General features: G+C 38.4%; 1 protein-coding gene across 3 annotated transcripts; it reads right to left on the bottom strand.

Annotated features, from left to right (window-relative positions):
• Nucleotides 1-994: 994 nt before the first annotated feature.
• LOC132188991 (ABC1 family protein) lies at nt 995-19,778 on the bottom strand. Of its 3 annotated transcripts, none has more exons than XM_059603452.2 (20): nt 19,271-19,778; nt 18,714-18,759; nt 18,265-18,348; nt 17,962-18,189; nt 17,372-17,458; nt 17,119-17,208; nt 16,906-17,032; nt 11,027-11,130; nt 10,120-10,288; nt 9,251-9,372; nt 8,632-8,760; nt 8,425-8,523; nt 8,273-8,330; nt 8,118-8,193; nt 7,901-8,030; nt 6,149-6,306; nt 5,114-5,186; nt 4,828-5,022; nt 2,326-2,419; nt 995-2,085 (listed from the first exon to the last, which is right to left on the bottom strand). In XM_059603452.2, the coding sequence occupies exons 3-20, from the start codon at nt 18,337-18,339 to the stop codon at nt 1,190-1,192; spliced, it is 2,910 nt and encodes a 969-aa protein (XP_059459435.2). In that variant the 5' UTR covers nt 18,340-18,348; nt 18,714-18,759; nt 19,271-19,778; the 3' UTR covers nt 995-1,189. The 3 variants fall into 3 exon arrangements, with proteins under 3 accessions (XP_059459435.2, XP_059459433.2, XP_059459434.2); XM_059603450.2 differs by having other exon boundaries at nt 18,265-18,385; XM_059603451.2 differs by having other exon boundaries at nt 18,265-18,388.
• Nucleotides 19,779-20,126: the final 348 nt, after the last annotated feature.

Consider the following 20,126-nt stretch of genomic DNA (forward strand, 5'->3'; position numbering starts at 1 on the left):
TTTTTATTTTTTTAAATAAAAATTAGAGTGGTGGCTGTCGATTGGCAACCACCCCCACCTTAAGGGTGGCCCGCGAGCCACCCAAGAGGTGGTCAGGGCCACCACCGACCCATGGGGGTGGCACACGGCCACCCCGGGAAACCTCTGGGGGAGGCTCAAACCCAGAAGGTGTCGTTTGAATGGTGTTAGTGTTCCAAGGACACCACTTTAGAAATTGTGTCATTTGAACAGTAAAATGACGCCTTTTAGTGACTTTTTACCAATAGACATTATCCCAAACGTCATTAAACCCCTCTTTTTTTTTTTGTATAGTTTTTGTTGTATGGAGTAATGCTAAAAGTCACTCTTATATTACTCTTATATCACTCTTATGTCATTCTAAAGGAATGGAGTAATGCTAGAACTCTCTTATGTCTCTCTTGTGTCGCTCTAAAAATAATGTGGCTTCTAAAATCACCATTATGAAAAATTCAACCCCATTTCAGCAAATAATGGTTTGAAATGAATTTACAACCATCTAAGGCCCAAATCTTTATATATATATATATATATAATGGCTTTAATGAATATATATATTTTTTGAATCTTTATAATTTGGAAAGAAACAAATGAGTCAATGTTCATCTTAAGTGGATATATGTATTTTAGTAGCTCAAAAAAATAAAATAAAATAAAATAAATAAAGATATATGTATTTTAGCAAGTCTATCCTCGACGAATGTGTTTGGCAAGGATTAGTCCCATCTCATCATTACTCAGTATATACAATACAATTCCAGGATTTAAGCTTTCAACGAGTTTTTACTGATGGGAATTGGCCCAATTGGTAAGAACAAAACCAGGTGCATGAATTTTTTAAGAAATGGTGCCCAACGGTTCGCAAGCATCTTACTCCATATCAATTCATCAGTATATTGAGATCATCCGCCGCCACCCCCTCCCCCCCACAAAGAAAAAAAAAAAAAAACCCCACAAATATCTTTATTGAAGGGGGAAAAAAAGGCTCTCATGTACACATTATTTTCAACTTCTTGAATCCAATGTATGTATATATATTGTGTATAGATTAACTGTGACATCTACAATTTCCTTTGGAATATCAATGGGCAGGAAAAACCTTTCTAGAGTTTGCATGCGAAGATAAATAGTACACAGAACAACATTGTAAAGGGAAAAAGTTTTCCCATCCTCAGTTAATCATAGGTCTCCCAAAATTTAACTGTTCATCGGGTCCGCTCACACTAAATCTTGAGAATTCCTCCGGTACCGGGATATTCAACTCCGAACAAACTAGCTGAATGATGTTTCCAGTTACAGCGCCCAAAGACATTTTGTTCAGGGTCACAGCAATGGCAAACCTATTATTCATGTCAGCAAAGCCTGTTGATCCGCCCATTCCTGAATGCCCAAAGCCAACCAGGGACCCTTCGTTTGAATTAAACCTCCTAAACCCTAAGCCAAATTTCCCATTTGGCAAAACCAAGTTCTCATATTCACCAGCACCCAAGAATACGTCATGAATTCTAGGGTTGCTAAAAATCCTACCTGCAGTACTCTTTTGAAGATTACTATTTTTAGTTCTGTCAGTCGCACTGACATTACTGTTATTGCTACCGCTACTATCATCGACAAGCCTAGTACAACTATCGCTGCTGGTATTACTACTATGGCTAACGTCATTGTAATCTGGTTTCTGCTCATCATATTCATTAACTCTCTTCATTAAAGCAGCAGCTGGTTCCTTAGTTTTCCTAACTTTCTGCCTTTTGATGGTCTTTTCAGAAGAAAATTTGGGGATATGGGGATGGCTGCCAAGTGGAGGTTTAGAAGAGGAATGAGGTTGGGGTACCACACCACCATCAGCTAGGGCTGCATAGTAACGTGCTAGAGCACGGGCTGAGCAATGTCCATTAGCAGCAGGTAAGATGGCACGACGAACATTGAGCATGTTAAATAGAGCGGGCATGGTGGTCACCATTTGGGAAATATTGAATGAGGAGGGCATGTCAGGACGACTGCTGATCCCTGAGAGCTTCTGCAGGTCATCTGTATCTAGTGTGAGTGTTGCAAGTCGAGATTCCACACCTGGAGAGGAGCAATAGTAAATGGTGATAAGGAAGATCATGAACCAATTAGCCACTAACACTATTTTCCCCAAACTATCATTACCATAAATCCAAGTATCAGTAACACAGTTTTAAATTAATGACAAAATATAAAGTGAATTCCAGTCCAACATAAATGAGAATGCAATACAATCATGTCTACAAATATATTTGTACATAATATATCAAGAAAATTAGCATAGCATAGTTCGACACTTGCCTGGAGGAATTCCAATATATAGCTCGCCTTCAATTTGCAGGGGATGAATGAATGCTTCCTCAAGAATCTCCTGAAATTTTTTCCCAGATGCGTGCTGTGATATCCAAACAGAATGTCAGAACATGAGACAAGGTAGGTTCAGAACAAGAAGGAAGTTCACAAGAATAACAAATCTCTTTGACCACTCCTATGGTCCTTTCGATACATATCACATTGACAAACAAAACACAATAGGCATGACAGAAATCACAGGATATCCAACAGATGCACCATCCACTGCTGATAGAACGAGGGAAGACATCATCACATGGGAAGAGAGAGAGAGAGAGAGAGAGAGCTAAAATCTATTGGAACAAATGAAGTGGGGATCATTTATGGTGTAGAAAGCGGCAAAAGGAAATACTATCAAGTCTCAAGCCTGTTCTTTCTCATCAAGGAAGCCAGACTAAATACTCTAGTTTCACGATGTCCAGGTATATTAGACCATGCTACTTAATTGAAAAGAAAACAGCGTCTTGCAGAGATCACTTCAAATCTTGGTGTTGGGCCCAAGATCCGACCATTCCATAAAATTTCCAGCTCAGGGCCCATAACCCGAGAACACCATACAACTATCACATGGGATCCCTCCACTCGCCATCTCAACAACTGTCCCCTTTATTCCCAGCATGAGGTAAGGGGGTGTAAGGAGGGTGAAGGGAACGTAGGATATCCGGTTGACATGTCACAAACAGTTTTTTTTTTTTTTTTTTGATAAGTAATATTGTATATCTCAAAAAAAGCGCAATGCGCCTCTAGGCACACAAGAAAGTATACATAGGTAGCCCAGCTTAAAACCCAAAGACAAAACCAAAGAAGACCCAACCCAAAAACCCAACAAGTAACCACAGCCAAACAGAAAAACCAAAAAGAGAACCCAAAGACTAAAGCCCACACTAGCCCAACACCAGCCCTAAAAACCCAAAGCCCCTAAAGCACCTCTGAAGGAAATGAAAATGCATTTTTCGTCCCAACACAACCCCGCCGGCACTGGCATCTTTTCGGAGAAAGTCACCCTCAAGCCTCATAATTGATAGAGCATTCTAAATTCTTGAGTTCCCTCTTCCCTTTTACCTTTGGGGTATAGGGCTCACGCTCCTCTTCAATATTCGAAAAAAGCTTCAAAAGACTTTTCTCGTCACCTCCTTCACCACCAGACAATCCCACAATGGAGGCAAATTTCACCGCATCTAGCACTACCTCCGAATAGTTCTCCACCCCCTTCTCCGCAGTTTCTACCACAACCTCGGCAAACAACTCCTTGTTCTTATGCAACTGCTTAGCAATCTTCTCCTTCACTCTCCGGGCATACCCTATTTGAGACTTGGAGACAGAGTAAATTGGAGCACCACCCTCCAACATGCGAGGAAAAGGTTCGCCGAGTCTCAAACCCAATTCTACCGCGTGCTTCATCGAAGAAGAACAGACTAGTGATTCTTAGACGACAACCTTAGAACCTTTAACTGACGATGAAGCCTCCTTCATCGCAGGCAAAGAAGGAGAAGCATTTCTAGACCCTAAAAACCCCCCGACGAAGCAACCCTTTTTCCGATGCAAGGATACGATTAGCCTTAACAGGAGCTACCTCCAAAGGGACACAAACCACTACTAGAGGCGCTTGAGAGGCAGAGGCCTCCACCGGATAGACAGCAGCCTTCACAGTGACAACAGGGGAAACAGATACCCTGGACACAGTACTCACTGGAATATTCTACCGGCCCTGGGCTGTCTCCGGCAACACAGCAGCCTCCGAAGACGAACCAGGCCCCCGACACGCAACCATGAATAGGTATGCCATCACCGAAACAGCAACCCATCGCCTTCTCCAATCCAACTTCCACAGAAGGCTCTGGCTGCACCTCCACCATCGTCGTACACACGGCAACCGGGCCTAAAAACCCGATCGGAGAAGGAGAACCCACTCTCGAGCCTAAAAACCCCCGATTGATCAAACCATTCACTAGGGAAGAGATCCGATCAGTCTGAGCTTCAGCTTCCTCCGTTGCCACGGAATAGACAGTCAGAACCCACGTCACAAACGGTTAGAGGCAATCAATTATAAAAAGTGGCAAATGTCAAGTAAAAGGGGTCATTCCCTCCTTCCTTCCTTCTCGCTCAATATTTTGTTTTAGCCTTTATCTCTCTCATATTCCTCATTGACTTGTGCATCAAAGCTATCCTTCACTAGCCTGCTCCAACAAACTGTTTTGCTTACTCTTTTTCTCCCTTGCAGGTGCACACGGTCGGTATTTTGGAACGTGGTTAACTGTATCAACACTAGGTATATTTGGGCCAGGCTAAAAGTTAGCAAGAAGGAACAAACAACTTCAAGCACCACTTCAAGGGAAAAAATGCAAGCATTAACAATTATGATAAATAACCCTAGATCATTTTGAGATCCATAGAGGTTAGATAAATTGACACAACATAAAGTTTTTCTGACATGTTGGTAAGGAATTATACCTCAATAATGCCACCACATAACCAACCAAAAGATAGATAGTGATACAACTGCTGCTGGCCAGGTTCAGTTTCAGGTACTGACATAGCAATACGATTCAAACATTCATCCCAGTCTAACATTAGTAGAGGATTTTCTCTAGCAATGTCTGCTAAAGCATTGTGAAGACCAGATGTATGGTTAAGCACATGATGGACCTAAAAATGAAAACAAACAAACAAAAATGATAAAAGAAATCAAAATTTTCAGTTGATACTAAATTATCTGGACTAGAGATAAAACTCAAACCTTGATGAGATCTTTCCTATTTGATCCAAATTCTCGCCAAATACTTGCTACATTTTCCTCAAGCTCCAGCTTCCTGCACAATAAAATTTCAGAAACAAATATTAAAGGCAGAAAATATGGCCAGAAAACAAATTTCAAAAATAGTTCTTAATTTACAGTTTACATAGAAACAAAATTTTAGGTTTTAAAGTTGTATGCATTTGTTAGTGTCCAATGTGGGATCAATATCTATCTCATGTTGGGGGGAGAGAGAGAGAGAGAGAGAGAGGAAAGAACTCTGCCAAGTCTGACATGGTTCATGCAAATATGTAGAATTGGCACATATCTGCACTCGGAAAAATTATGATTGGGGAAAAAAAGAGTATTGAAATAAGATGTCCTTATTGGGATTACCTTCATTGTAGAATTTATCAACATATGTCTAAGTTTCTTACTATTAAAGTCAAATTTGAGACAAGTATGTTTGAAGAAATGGTCAGATATGTTCCCTGAAATTTAGCAACTATTATAGAAGTTTTGTTGTAGAAGAGTATTTTACAAAATTTGTCATCCCAAGGTTTTTGTTAATTCATAAAGAGAGGGATGCCAACAAGGAATAGCGCGCCCCCCCACCCCCCACTTTTAAATATATTCCAATTATTTTGAGTACTATGGTTCAGATGCTTGAGCATGCATACTTTAATTTTTAAACCATATAAGATTTTTTTTTTTTTTTATTTTAATCTGCATTTCATGCTAGTATTATGACTGTCATGGAGATTGGATACAACTCTCCATAACTAATCAAATTTCTGAGTGAATCAATACAGCCATCCATATTTCGACGCAAATACATGTGGCTGCATTCCCAAATCCAGAAAACACTAGGTTTCATGCCAAGCTCACTATTAGAGTATGGAATGGACTGTCAAAAGCACTAGTGTAATGAAACATTGGTAGCTGGGCCATTTGTACATGAAAATAGAAAATGATCAGATTATCTTTGATTTATATGAAAAGGTAAAACTTTGAAGTTCGTAAAATTCTATAACGCACTCATTGTCGACCAGCCAATGTAACATTCCTGCTGTGATACCCTTTGTCGCAGAAAAAACTGGAAAAAGGCTATCAGGCTGGACTGGACGAGGATCATATCTACCAAGCACTCCAGCAGCAGTGTCAATGACAACCTCTCCATCTTTGTAGGCACATACCTTTAGACAAAATTATGAATTTCATCATAAAAAAAGAAAAATAGAAAAAATATCGTAATGTTATCTGCATTGAAAATCCAAATTACCAACCTCAATAATATTCTTAAACAAAATACTTAATTAACAACAAATATAACCAAACAAACAATATAAAGGTTAGAGAAACACTAAGATGTGTTGGTAACACTACCCAATTTCCTTCGTTACCCATGGTAAATCTCGTCTCATTCACCAAATAGAAACATTTAACTATGTGCATTTGTACATGGTAAATATATATTAGATCTTATACACATTGAGCTCTTTTGATTTTAACTGTACCACAAAATCCTCCAAAGAAAAGGAACTCAAATGAGGATCCATTTTTCATGTATTTTAAAGGGGAAACTTCTGCTTCCCGCCAAAGAGCTGAAAATAGGATTCTTACATTTTGAAGCGTATAACGTACAATTACAAATAACCATTAAGACTGCTAGTGAATTTAACATAATCAGATCTATACTTCTATTCAGAACTTAGAAAGTTCAAGCACAAAACTGAATATTGAAACCTGCAGCATAACCTAACTTTGTTCTTAACACCTAATCACCTCTATGCTTTTGAAGGATTCCTCACTTCTAGCCCATTCATATCAACTAACGGAATCACTAGTTTCTACTTGCTACAAACCTAAAAAACTTCCACACTCAATCAATTTCCATTCATCCTTCATAACTTACACGCTCAAACAGATAGATAGTAGCATACACCCAGTACAGATATCAAGCAACTATATACTGGTATGCAAGAACTGTTCATGACCAAATCTGCCTTCAGGGTCCTATTCCAAATTCCAAGGCATGAATCAATAGCTTTTGTTGTTGAGTGCACTCCCAGGGAACAAAACAGTCTAACAGATGTGTGATTCGTGAAAGACATTTATAGTAAGCTATAAAAGCAAGGGAAAAGGGCGCATGATATAAGTTTAGCATTTACTACAACCACTTCAGTAATCATAGTTCCATTCAAATGATGTTAATAATTTATAAATTCTGTCATTTCTAAAATGCCTCGAAACGTTCTTAGCAGTTACTAAAGCACCAAAATTCTGCCAGCAGTTAAAAGTGATACTGAGCCCTCCTGCATGCCATAATGAAAGTCATGGAATGACATACAAAAAGATGTAGATGGCGACACTTGTTAACCAAATAGAGGAAGGAAAAATGACCATAGCAATAGGGAAAGCATGCCTAACATGAAAAAGCTCGTAATCCATATACAAGCATACTAAAAACAAAATAAGGAGAATTCCAAAGGAACATAAAATTCATGCCTCTACAATCTCAAATCCATGCAAATAACTGATTACAACAAAACCAATCATTTCATCGTTTAAGGGAAAAAGAAAGTCGACACTCAAGGAAAATACACAACACTTGCAGCTGGAAAAGTCTAATGTACACATTAATATTACTGCCTTACGCTTTTAATAAGACTGGTTATTACTTATTAAAAATAAATAAAGTCTAACGTACAGAACAGGATAAATGGAAAACATAAACAGACTGTTCAGATTACTGTCCTATCACATTAATATTTAAATAACACTGCACACCTGGATTCCAAGTATTTTATCACTATTCCCCAGCTCAACTAGGAGCTGCCTTAACTTGGCCTCCACATCAGAGCACACAGGTGTGTCATACATCCACCGATCATTAACTGCAGGTCCCCTATTAATATTTCTGAGAAGGCATCCTGAGTTCAATCAGAGATTACAACAGAAACAATAATAAAAACTAATGACCCACCAAGCTTCAGGATAGACTCACCCTTGCAAAACTGATTCTGCAAATGGCCTCATGATATCTAGATATACGATGCTAACATTCATTGTAGCAGAAAGCCCTAAATCCATGTAACAATCATAATTAAAATTCACAATCATTTGAGCCAACGATTTACAATAGGTATCTCAATTACAGACCTCTTAGAAGATTAAGGACCCGTGAAAAGATTACGATATCCCCAGGAAATGCATCAACCTGGAAAGAAAGGTTATTACCGAATTGAACATTGATGAAAATGGTCAATTAACATATCCAAGAAACAAGGATAGGAGAGAAGACATGAACTTACAGGATTAAAACGTTTAACCTCTTTCTGGTTGAGTTTCATCTTTTCTTGTATCACCTTCATGTTTTTTGTTCTTTGCTCCGACAATGATTTCATGGATTGCTTAAAGAACCAACAAATAAGTGAATAAATAAGTGGGACTTACCAAAGTTGCAGAAACAATGTAAGAAGCAAGAACTGCAAACTCAGAAGAGCTTTTTGTATACTTACAAGAGATTCTTTTGCTGGCGTCGAAGTACGAAAGAATATAGTTGTTACTTCCATTGCCTGTTCTGGCATGTCCAGGCGCAACTTAAGTCCCATTTCTGCAAAAGCAGACAAAAGTGCCACGTGGTCCCCCTGTAGCAAAAGCATCACAAAATATTTCATCATTCAAAGAGAACAGTTTGAAGCAACCTTAAAGCAAAGGTCAGCAGCAATGAACCACTTCTATTAAAACCACTATAATTTAAAGTGGAATACCAGTGCAATCAATATCATAATGATAAGTAATATTCTCAAATATACTTCACATGGAAAACTGCACAACGCTACACTTCAATTGAGTCATGTGAGTGAAAACAGATCATTCTCAATTATTCTTACACAGTTTCTTATGATTAATTTGAATTAATTTTTAACACTCATCATGACAACCGAGTCATACACATTAAACTAACACAAAGGGGGAAAGAAAAAGAGAGGAAAGAACTATGTTTCCCTCAAAGGAAAAGGCAAGGAGAAAAACACAATAGCACTTTTTCATGTCTGATAGCATAGACTCATAAAGGCTCAGGAAATCAAGGTCAGCACGTTAGAAAAAGAAAGATTACAAAAGATCTGTACAAACCTCTGCAGATGCCAGAAACATCTTTGCCAGTGCTTGCTTGATAGAGCTTGATAGTTTTTTTGTAAGCCCAAAGTCAAGCAAAATTGGACGATGAGGAGGCTCCTTGCTCACAAGAAAATTTCCTGCAATAAAGTTCCCGACAAAGCAGTTCATATAGCAGAACGCACTATTTCATGAGCATCTAGATAGTAAAGAATAGATTCCAGCTACAATGAGGGCGCCCTTATTTACATTGTCATGGGTTCTTATTTTTGCCATGATTGCATAAACTCTATCAGTCACACGTGCCGCATGGCATTTTCCATGCATAAACTTTTGTCTCACAAGCAATAAATATGTAAAGATTCTCAAGATCAGACAACACACTCTATTGCAATGTGATAAAGAAACATGATCAACTTAGCAATGAAGAAAATGTGTTGAAATTATAAACCGGGCAATATGATTCCATTCTAAAGACTTGATCTAAAATTTTGAAAATACAACCCACTTAAGATCTACCGACCTAGGAAGCGCGTGTATAAAAGTATGCATCAAAAGTTCAGATTTTAAGGGGAGTTTCAGGAGAAGTTCACACTACACATGCTCCAAAGAAATTTCTCTCACTAAAAGAATGACTTAAAAACATTAAATCACTACTTATTCCAAAAGTTTAAACCAATAAGAAATGGTGAATTTAGTCATTTAATTAATACTTTTAACACTGCCCTCGTGTGAAGGACCAGACAACACATGGAATATTACTACTTGCACTAAAAACTTAAGCTAATAGGAAATGATGAATTTAATCATTTAATTAATACTTTAACAAATACAATTCAACACGCTCCACCTGAAGAGAAGGAAAAAGGTAGAGAGAGAGAGAGTACCAGGATGAGGGTCACCATTAAAAAATCCATCAACATAAATTTGGTGGGCATATGCGCGTGTAATCTCTTCTACAAGCTTTTGCTTGTCAACACCAAAAGCCTCTAGTGATTCCAAGTCATTCAAACGAATGCCATCCATATACTCTAAAATAAGGACTTTCTCTGTAGACTATCATTTGAAGCAATACAATGCGGAGTAAGATACATGAAAAGAAAAAGGCCACATTTTCGACTATAAGAGAGACAAAATAAAATCTAAAGAAATAATTAGGTCAATCATCCATACAACTCAAGTGAACTGTAATAAAGGAAGCACTTCTTTAACCCACTTCAAGATCTCTATTATTCCAAATGTATAACATTACATGAGGACACAATAGAAAATAATTCCAGGGACCACCTAAAAAGCTTGCACAGGAGGGCAGGGGGAAACGTTGCATAGTTATCGCCAAAAAATATGAGTTTTGGCTTAGTGGATTTGTTGGATAGATGTTTCTACTACTGGGCTACTCCGTCTTATTTCATATGTACTCATAGTAATAAAGAAACTTTATATTTACTTTTAATTTTCTTTATTTTTAATACTATAATTTGGAATAAATTTTTTTTTTTTTTTTTTTGATAAGTAAACTATTGAAAATTTAAGAAGCATAATTTGGAATAAATATATAACATTTCTTTTATAAGACCCTGATAAAAATTTACAAAACAGGGTCAAATTTTTAAAACTTCTCATGACTTCTAGGTTCTTCAAGTTTTTCAAAGAGTCAATAAAATGTTTGGGGTCATATTTCTCAAGAGAAACCAAAAAAGGCCTCAAATCCCTATATGCTAAAATACATAACACCGAGTCCAACGCACTCCTGGATGCAGACATACAGCGTTAAGAATTTCAGGGAAACTATACCTCAATAACTTCTGGAATTAAAACATCCACTTGATTGGCATTCGTGTTATCATCAAGTCTACTACTTTTGCAGCCAAGATTTCTAGATACTGCACGAGTATTTTCTACAGACAAAAGACAATGTCAATAATGACCATTACTAAAAACAATAGGAAGGGGAAATTGCCAAGTTAAGCATAACTAACATAAAGTTTCAGCATGATAAATGCCTCAACCCAGATAAACAAGATAAGAATCCAGTATATGAGACTAAATATAGAGTAAGCCAAATAGGAAAGAAAATGGCTATAACAGACTGAGATGGTTTGGTGAGACAATAGAGCCTAGCATAGCCAACATACCACTACCCTGTTATTCAACCAACTCAATCAGAAAAAATATCAAGTAACATACTGTCAGCCAGATACGATATATATTTAGCCATAATTAGTCTCTCTAGTTATGGTATATTTTTGTATTATAGCTATAGTATCTTGTAATTAATAGGTAGATTTTAGTTTGCCTTATTTGTTCTCCTAGATTGCTGTAATCGCTGAGATACAGCCTGTAATTAGCTAGACAATTCCTATATAATATGAGAAACACTCACATTGAGAGGTATTCACTACAATTGATATGGTATCAGAGCCATTATCTAAATTAGGGTTGTTTTCAATTACCTGTTGAGGGGCGTAGGAATTGTCAAGCTTGGGTTGGGACTAGGTTGTTTTTTGTGGCGGTCGATAACTTTAGGAGATATGTCGATCATTCTGGTGGGTTCTAAACTGCTATTCGGCAGTTTCTTTGTTTGTGGAGAATCCTTGGTGGCTGTCGGCAAGGTCTGTGGTGGTTGTCGGCAGGTTCTGTGCAATCTTGGAGCGTTCCCGGCGATCTGTGGTGGTTGTCGGCAGATTCTGTGCAGACGTGGGCTTTCGGCAATCTGTGGTGTTGTCGGTGATCTGGGCTGACGGAGCTTTGGCGCTGTCACAGGTTCAGGTGTGGCTGATTTTATTTTGGTGTGGTGCGGTGAGGCAAACTTAGGCTTGCGGGGAACTGGGCTGTCGGAATTTTGGTGCTGCCGGCAGGTTTAGGTGTGGTGCGGTGAGCGTGGTGTAGCTGCTGCAGGTTCTGTTGTGGTGTTGAGAGTAGGTGCGGACTGGGCTTGTGGTGTAGCTGCTGCAGGTTCTAGTGTGGTGTGAGTGCAGACTGGGCTGGTGGACTGGGCTGCGGATCTGTGGGCTTGTGGGCTTGCTTGTGGACTGCTGCAGGTTGCTGTTTGGTGAGCTTTGGGCTTGCTGTCCAACAAATCTGGTGGGCCTGTTACTCCTTTATCAGGTTTTATCATTTCTGATTCTATTTTGGTTTCATCATGTCTTCTAGCGAGCCTTTCGGGATCCGTTTTACTGGAAAAAATTATTCTACTTGGGAATTCCAGTTTCAATTGTTTGTTATGGGAAACGAGTTGTGGGGCCATATTGACGGTAGTGATCCAGCCCCTCAAAACCTAAGGAGTTGACTAAGTGAAAGGTCAAAGATGCACGTGTGATGTCGTGAATCTTAGGATCTGTCGATCCTCTTATTGTGCTCAATCTGAGACCCTATAAGTCTGCAAAGACTATGTGGGAGTATTTGTTGAAGGTTTATCACCAAAATAATACCGCACGTCGTTTTCAGTTGGAATATGAGATTGCTAGTTACACTCAAGGCAATCTCTCCATTCAGGAGTATTTTTCTAGTTTTCAAAATTTGTGGGGAGAATTTTCTGATATGATTTATGCGAAGGTACCTGCTGCATCTATCTCTGTTGTTCAAGCTGTTCATGAGCAAAGCAAGAGAGATCAATTCCTGATGAAATTGCGCCCTGAATTTGAGATTACTCGCTCAAATTTAATGAACCAGGATCCTTCTCCATCTTTGGATATTTGTTTTGGAGAATTACTTCACGAGGAGCAGCGTCTTCTCACATAAGTTACGTTCTAGCACGATTCCAACCCAAATCCAGTAGCCTATGCAGCCTATGGGAAATGGAAGGGTAAGGATATGCGCAAGGTCCAGTGTTTCAGCTGCAAGGAGTATGGTCATATTGCCGCCAATTGTGCAAAGAAATCTTGCGACAACTGTAAGAAACAAGGCCATATCAAAGAATGTCCCATTCGGCCTCAAAATCGCCAAGCTACCGCCTATCAAGCTGCAGTGAACACCTCTTCCGTCCTCAGTGTTTTCTTCTGCGGCCGGATCGTCTGTTCTTACTCCTGAAATGGTCTAGCAGATGATTATATCAGCCTTTTCCGCCTTAAGGCTCCAAGGTAATGGTACTACTCTGTGTAAGTCTTGGCTTATTGATTCTGCTGCATCCAATCATATGACCAGATTATCTGATACTCTTTGCAATGTTCATCCATATCTTGGTTCATCTCATATTCAAGTAGCTAATGGGAGTCATTTAGCTATTAATGAAGTAGGAGATATCAATCCTTCATTCCGAGATGTTTATGTGTCTCCTGGACTTTCTAATAATCTTATTTCAGTTGGCCAATTAGTTGAGAAAAACAATGATGTCTATTTCTCTCGTGATGGTTGTCTTGTGCAGGATCAGGTGTCGGGGAAGATACTCGCAAAGGGGCCTAAAGTTGGCAGACTATTTCCACTGCACTTTTCAATTCTTAGTTGTTTATCTTTGGCTTGTATGACAGTTAACACTCCAAACGAAATATGGCACAAACGTTTAGGTCATCCAAACTTTGTTATTTTGTCTCATATGTTAAATTTTGGTTTGTTAGGCAATAAAGAACGAGTTTCTAAAAATTTGTCATTTGACTGTTCTGTCTGAAAACTTGGTAAGAGTAAGATACTTTCCTTTTCTTCTCATGGTAGTCGTGCTACAAAATGCTTTGATATTGTGCATAGTGATGTATGGGGCATTTCTCTAGTAATTTCTCATGCTCGATATAAATATTTTGTGACATTCATAGATGATTTCAGTTGATATACTTGGGTCTATTTTCTTCGGGCTAAATCTGAGGTCCTGTCCGTTTTTAAGACCTTTGTAGCATATATTGAGAATCAATTTTCTACAGGTATTAAGATTTTGAGGTCTGATTCTGGTGGAGAATACATGTCCCACGAATTTCATGATTTCTTACACCACAAAGGAATTGTCTCTCAGCGCTCTTGTCCTTATACTCCTCAGCAAAATGGGGTGGCGGAACGAAAGAACCAACATCTCTTGGACGTTGTTCGCACCTTATTGCTTGAGTCATCCGTTCCGTCTAAATTTTTGGTTAAGGCATTATCTACTGCAGTTTACTTAATTAGTAGACTGCCCTCTCAGGTCTTGAATTTTGATTCTCCTTACTATCGTTTATATCATCAGCATCCTAGCTATCTTAATCTGCATACTTTTGGATGTGTTTGTTTTGTTCATTTACCTTCTCATGAACGTCACAAACTATCTGCTCAGTCTGTTAAATGTGCATTTATGGGTTATAGTATTTCACACAAGGGTTATGTTTGCTATGATTCTTGTTCTAACAAATTTCGTATATCTTGTAATGTTGTTTTCTTTGAGAATCAATGTTTCTTTTCTACACATGTTGAGTCATTGCCTGAAATTAGTATTCTACCATGTTTTGATGAATTGACTCCTCTCCCTGAACAGTTCAAACCTGGAATTGTGTATACTCGACGTCTACCAACTTTGCCCCTTCCCGAGACTGACCCTTCATCCGAACCTGTTCTAACAACTTCTCCGGAGATTAATTTGTCATCCGAGACAGGTTTGATCAGTTCTCCCACGCCTCCTGAGCCTGGTCCTCGACGATCTACCCGAGTATCACGTCCTCTTGATCGGTATGGTTTTTCTCACTTCTTTTAATGCTACTTTGTCTTCTATTTCCATCCCTACATGTTTTTCCGAGGCCGTTAAACATGAATGTTGGCGAAAAGCGATGGATGAAGAACTTCAGGCTCTCCAGGACAATTAGACATGGGAGGTGGTTCCTTGTCCTTCTAATGTTAAAGTCATTGGTTGTAAATGGGTTTACTCGATTAAGCTTTGCTCTAATGGGACTCTAGATCGGTATAAGGCACGATTAGTTGCTCTTGGGAACACAAGAATATGGGGTGGACTATGAGGAGACATTTGCTCCGGTAGCGAAGATGACCACAGTGCGTACGATTATTTCTATTACCGCCTCCCAAGGCTGGCCGCTTCACCAGATAGACGTCAAAAATGCTTTTCTTCATGGTGATCTCAAAGAGGATATTTACATGACTCCTCCTCTGGGTTTGTTTTCTTCTCTATCTGCAGCTGTGTGTAAGTTAAAGCGGTCTCTCTATGGCTTAAAACAGGCTCCCCAGGCATGGTTTGAAAAATTCAGGTCTACGCTGCTTCGCTTCTCCTTTGTCCAAAGCCAATATGACTCCTCTTTGTTTCTTTGCAAGACTCCGACTGGTCTCGTTCTTTTACTTGTGTATGTGGATGATATTGTCATTACTGGCACTGACTCCAGTATGATTGGCCATCTCAAGCAGAAGCTTCAGGCTTCTTTTCATATGAAAGACCTTGGTCCTCTTACATATTTTTTGGGGTTGGAGGTGCATACCAATTCTTCAGGTATATTCTTGAATCAACACAAATATACCGAGGACTTGATTCGCCTGGCTGGTCTTCAGGATTCTTCTTCGGTGGATACTCCTATGGAGGTTAATGTGAAATATCGAAATGAGGAGGGTGATCTTCTTTCTGATCCTACTGTGTTCCGACAGTTGGTAGACAGCTTGAACTATTTGACTATTACTCGGCCTGATATTTCCTTCGCTGTCCAGCAGGTTAGCCAATCTATGCAAACTCCACGCAATCTTCATTTAGCTGCAGTTCGCCGTATCATTCGCTATCTTCGAGGGTCACCTAGCCGTGGGTTGTTTTTTCCAACCGGCTCTCCTCTTCGCCTTGTTGCTTATAGTGATACAGATTGGGCCGGATGTCCTGATACTTGGCGGTCTGTCACGGGTTGAAGTATGTTTCTTGGTGATTCTTTGATTTCTTGGAAGAGTAAGAAACAAGCTCGCGTTTCTAAATCATCTACTAAATCCGAATACCGGGCAATGTCTACTGCTTGTTCTGAAATTGTCTGGCTTCTGGCTGAGCTTGGTTTTTCTCAATTTGATTCTACTCCTCTCCATGCAAATAATACTAGTGCCATTCAAATAGCTGCTAATCCTATTTACCATGAACGTACGAAGCATATTGAGGTAGACTGTCATTCTATTCGGGAAGCCTAGGACACTCGTGTTATATCTCTTCCTCATGTTTCCACTAATCTCCAGATAGCTAACATATTCACGAAGGCCATGACACAACAGCATCATCAGTTCCTTGTGGGCAAATTGATGCTTCTTGATCGACCAGCATCAATTTGAGGGGGGATGTCAGTCAGATACGATATATATATATATATATATATATATATATATTTAGCCATAATTAGTCTCTCTAGTTATGGTATATTTTTGTATTATAGCTATAGTATCTTGTAATTAATAGGTAGATTTTAGTTGCCTTATTTGTTCTCCTAGATTGCTGTAATCGCTGAGATACAGCCTGTAATTAGCTAGACAATTCCTATATAATATGAGAAACCCACACATTGAGAGGTATTCAGTACAATTGATACATACATATCTGATAATATATAATATTTATCCCAACAACAAAATTTTGACATGATGGGATTGTCATTCCCTTTGAACCAATAACCTCGAGTAAATCCATAATCCTCATCTGCCAGAACCTTAATAAAGCAAGCAATCAACAGATCACAGTCATTTTCCTCTCAATTAGAAAGACCTTCTAAAATCAGTTGAAAAAATGGCTAATACGGGAAAGAGTTGGGGCATACCAGCTTCCCGATTGAAGTCAAGTTCTTTGGGAGCTTCTTTGCACCATTCATTTATCATAGGACTAAAGTCGTACTGTGGCTCTGCCCAAGCTATCCAATCAACAATTGACTTCGCATTCTTCAAGTCCTGTCACACAATAGTATGCACAAAACTTTAAAACAACTTCAACTTACTTTTCATCCCAGTATCTCAAAAGCCAAAGCATGCAAAACCTCCAATATGATTCTCTTGATGCCCTCATGCTGAACTTTAACAACCACTTCCTGCCCATTAAGCAGAGTTGCACGATGGACTTGTGCTATCTACACAGAATAGAATGAGTAAATAATAAGATTATCCCAGAATCTACTTAAGCTTGCTACACCCTTAAAGATTTAAAAAAAAAAAACAAAAATCAATTATAGATGATCGCAGTCTAAGAATACATATACACGCAGACAACCAACAAGAGTCTGAGGATCCTACAGATGCTGTTGCCAAGGGAGTTTGAACAAAATTTGAAAACAGATCATTCATTGATTTCCCCAACTCTTTCTCTATAGTCCGACAAACCTGTATAAACAAAATTGACCAGTCAACCAATGATATACCTGGAGTTATCTTGATACAGGAAATATAAATTGCATAAACATGGGCACATAATACCAAGAGAGATCAAATGGTAAAATATCCATATATTTCCATTTATGTGACAGGACATGTGAATGTTATTCTTGGACAAGAGAATCAAAAGTCAAGAACTCTGACTTTTTGAAATCAGATGATGATTTCAAACCATTCTTCTGTAAATTGTTTGACATTTGCCAAAACTTTTACACTACTTCAAATGAAAATTTCAAAAAAAAAAATGGTGGCAAACTTGTCAGATTTGTCAGTCCAATAACATTATGCAATATGTTATAGATTTCACATTCATGGTTTCTGATACCACCAATGACACACATACAAATGATGAACAAAAACAAGTAAAAAAAACTTCAACAAATCTAGTCTAGGAAAAAAGCCAATCAGGTCCATTAATCAGACTTTTTCCAATTATGTAGTATAAACAAAACCTCTTGCAAGGGACGTTGAGGAAGAGAGTCCTGTAGCTGCTTGAGAAGGCATGTATATGCCTCAGGAAGCACATCCGCACGAGTGGATAAATACTGTCCGAGTTTCACCCACAAGCCTTCCAACTCTATTATCAAACTGAGAACACGCTTAGCATTGCGCTCATGAGCTTTTTCCCATAAAGTAGATTTCTTAGCTCTGCTAGTCCATTTCTCTCTTTGCTGTAAAGCCTTCAAAGATCAAAAAAAGAACTTAATAAGGTGTTCCATCTATATAAAGCAATGAACCACAATAAGAAACTTTACCTTATAATCTAGGTATATTACTAAAGCCACTGTGAATACTCTCATGCGTCTTCTGTAGATGTTTCCCCACCCCATCGGTGATAGCTAAAATGGAGTCAAATGTATTTAAGTTTACAGATCTCTGCTAAAGAAAGAAGAAACAGAAATGATCAAGCTCTACACAAGGTGGGTCCAAGCAATCCAGCATTGACAGGGTCAATCAATGCAGTGTACAAAGCACAAATAAACTCTCTTTTTTATGACAAGGAACCCCTCCAAGGTAGGACCACTTTGTCCTTACCACTTGTGTCACACCCCAAACCCAAAAAGGACATGATATCAGCTGTAACATCAAAATCTCCAAAATACAACAGGGCAGCGAGAGTAAATAATAGTTCCATTAAAACAAATTCCAAGGCCCACAAAATGTCGGTAATTGAAAATAACCCAAATTAACAAACTCTACTTACCTCCTAACGCGAATTCCAATATCCAAGAATCTCTTCGTACTCCTTACTGAAATATAAAATCAATGTTAGCACCTAAGCGAAATACAACCTCATCACTCCTTGATACATACTCCCTAAAGTTTGATCCTCTTATTTAATCCAAATCCCCCTTACTACAGATTCGTTTATGCATTAGAACATTGACTTAACACCTAAATTCCATATATAACCCATCAAGATAAAACCAATTAGAAATCAAAACCCAATCCCCAATTTTTCCATGTATATCAACCTTAAATTCCGAATTTCCTCAAATAAATCGAACCCGTTGCAATTGAAATGAACCTATATGTAATTCTAACATCTATAAAAAAAAAAAAAATTAAAAAAAAAAAAAAAAAAAAAAAAAAAAAACCACACACACATTCATCAATTTCGAAATATTAAGGCCAACATATCAAAATCCCCAAATTCGACATGATGGAACCCTAATTTTAAAAATGCTCAATACACCAGAATCTAGCTAGAATTTCCTCAAATTGACATCATAAACTGAAAGAACACATCAGGTAGCATACCTCTAAGTGATCAATTGAGGAAAAACTTATGAAATTCACCGGGTCGGGTCGCGTGACGCTAACGGGTTTGGCCAGGATTTCAGCTTTCCGGCGAGTTATGGAGCCAAACACGGTGGTTTCGGGGTCAGAGAAGGCCGACTGGGCAGTCTGTGGGTTGATTTCGGTCAACAACCAATCGGATTGGGAGATTTGGCCAAGAGATTCGAACTAATCATTTTTCTCCTCTCTCTCTCTCTCTTAAGTAAGAACAACTATGGCTACAAGGATGAGATGGAGAACGTTGAGATAGAGAAAGGTGCGACGAAAAAGATGCAATTTCTTGCCTTTCAAACGCTGCAGTTATTCCTTTTCTTTTCTTTTTATTTTATGCCGGGTACAACAACTTGACCGGCCAACCCCATGGAACAAAGCACAAATAAAATGAACTTGAAAATCTGTTTATAGCCGAAGTCTGTTTTATGTTGTTGATCGTTGGAAATTTCAAAGGGCTATTTGGAACGTGGATTTTGCATTCCTTAAAATAGAAAAGAACAATTTGACTCGATTGAATAAGAAATAGTCCAACTGATAGCTATTTAAGATCACACAAGCGGAAGTAATTAGTTTAATTTTTTTTTCTTTTTTTCTTTTTTTTCTTCGCGTGCATGCATATAAAAAAATGGATTAACTTGGTAAATGTCTTGAACTTTCACGAGTAATGTTAAGTATCATCATTTTATCCTCTTAAAATCCTCTTAAAGTTAATGTAATTTTTAAAATACTATTAAATTTTAAATGAATCATACTTGAATTTTGACTTAATAATAATTTTGAAAACTACATCAGATTGTCCCCAAGAAGTAGTTTAATGGGCTGA

This window comes from Corylus avellana, chromosome 9, assembly GCF_965113065.1.
Source record: "Corylus avellana chromosome 9, dhCorAvel1.hap1.2, whole genome shotgun sequence".
Classification (NCBI taxonomy): domain Eukaryota; kingdom Viridiplantae; phylum Streptophyta; class Magnoliopsida; order Fagales; family Betulaceae; genus Corylus; species Corylus avellana.

What these genes read in the sequence shown, in the direction of transcription:
- LOC132188991 (XM_059603452.2), bottom strand. Translation starts at nt 18,339, where the DNA reads ATGGGGTGGGGAAACATCTACAGAAGACGCATGAGAGTATTCACAGTG. An exon ending in TGACTTCAATCGGGAAGCTG is followed by an intron (nt 11,131 to 16,905) that starts GTATGCCCCAAC and finishes TTTTGTCTGTAG; the next exon opens with AAAATACTCGTGCAGTATCT. An exon ending in AGGTTAAACGTTTTAATCCT is followed by an intron (nt 8,331 to 8,424) that starts GTAAGTTCATGT and finishes CTTTCTTTCCAG; the next exon opens with GTTGATGCATTTCCTGGGGA.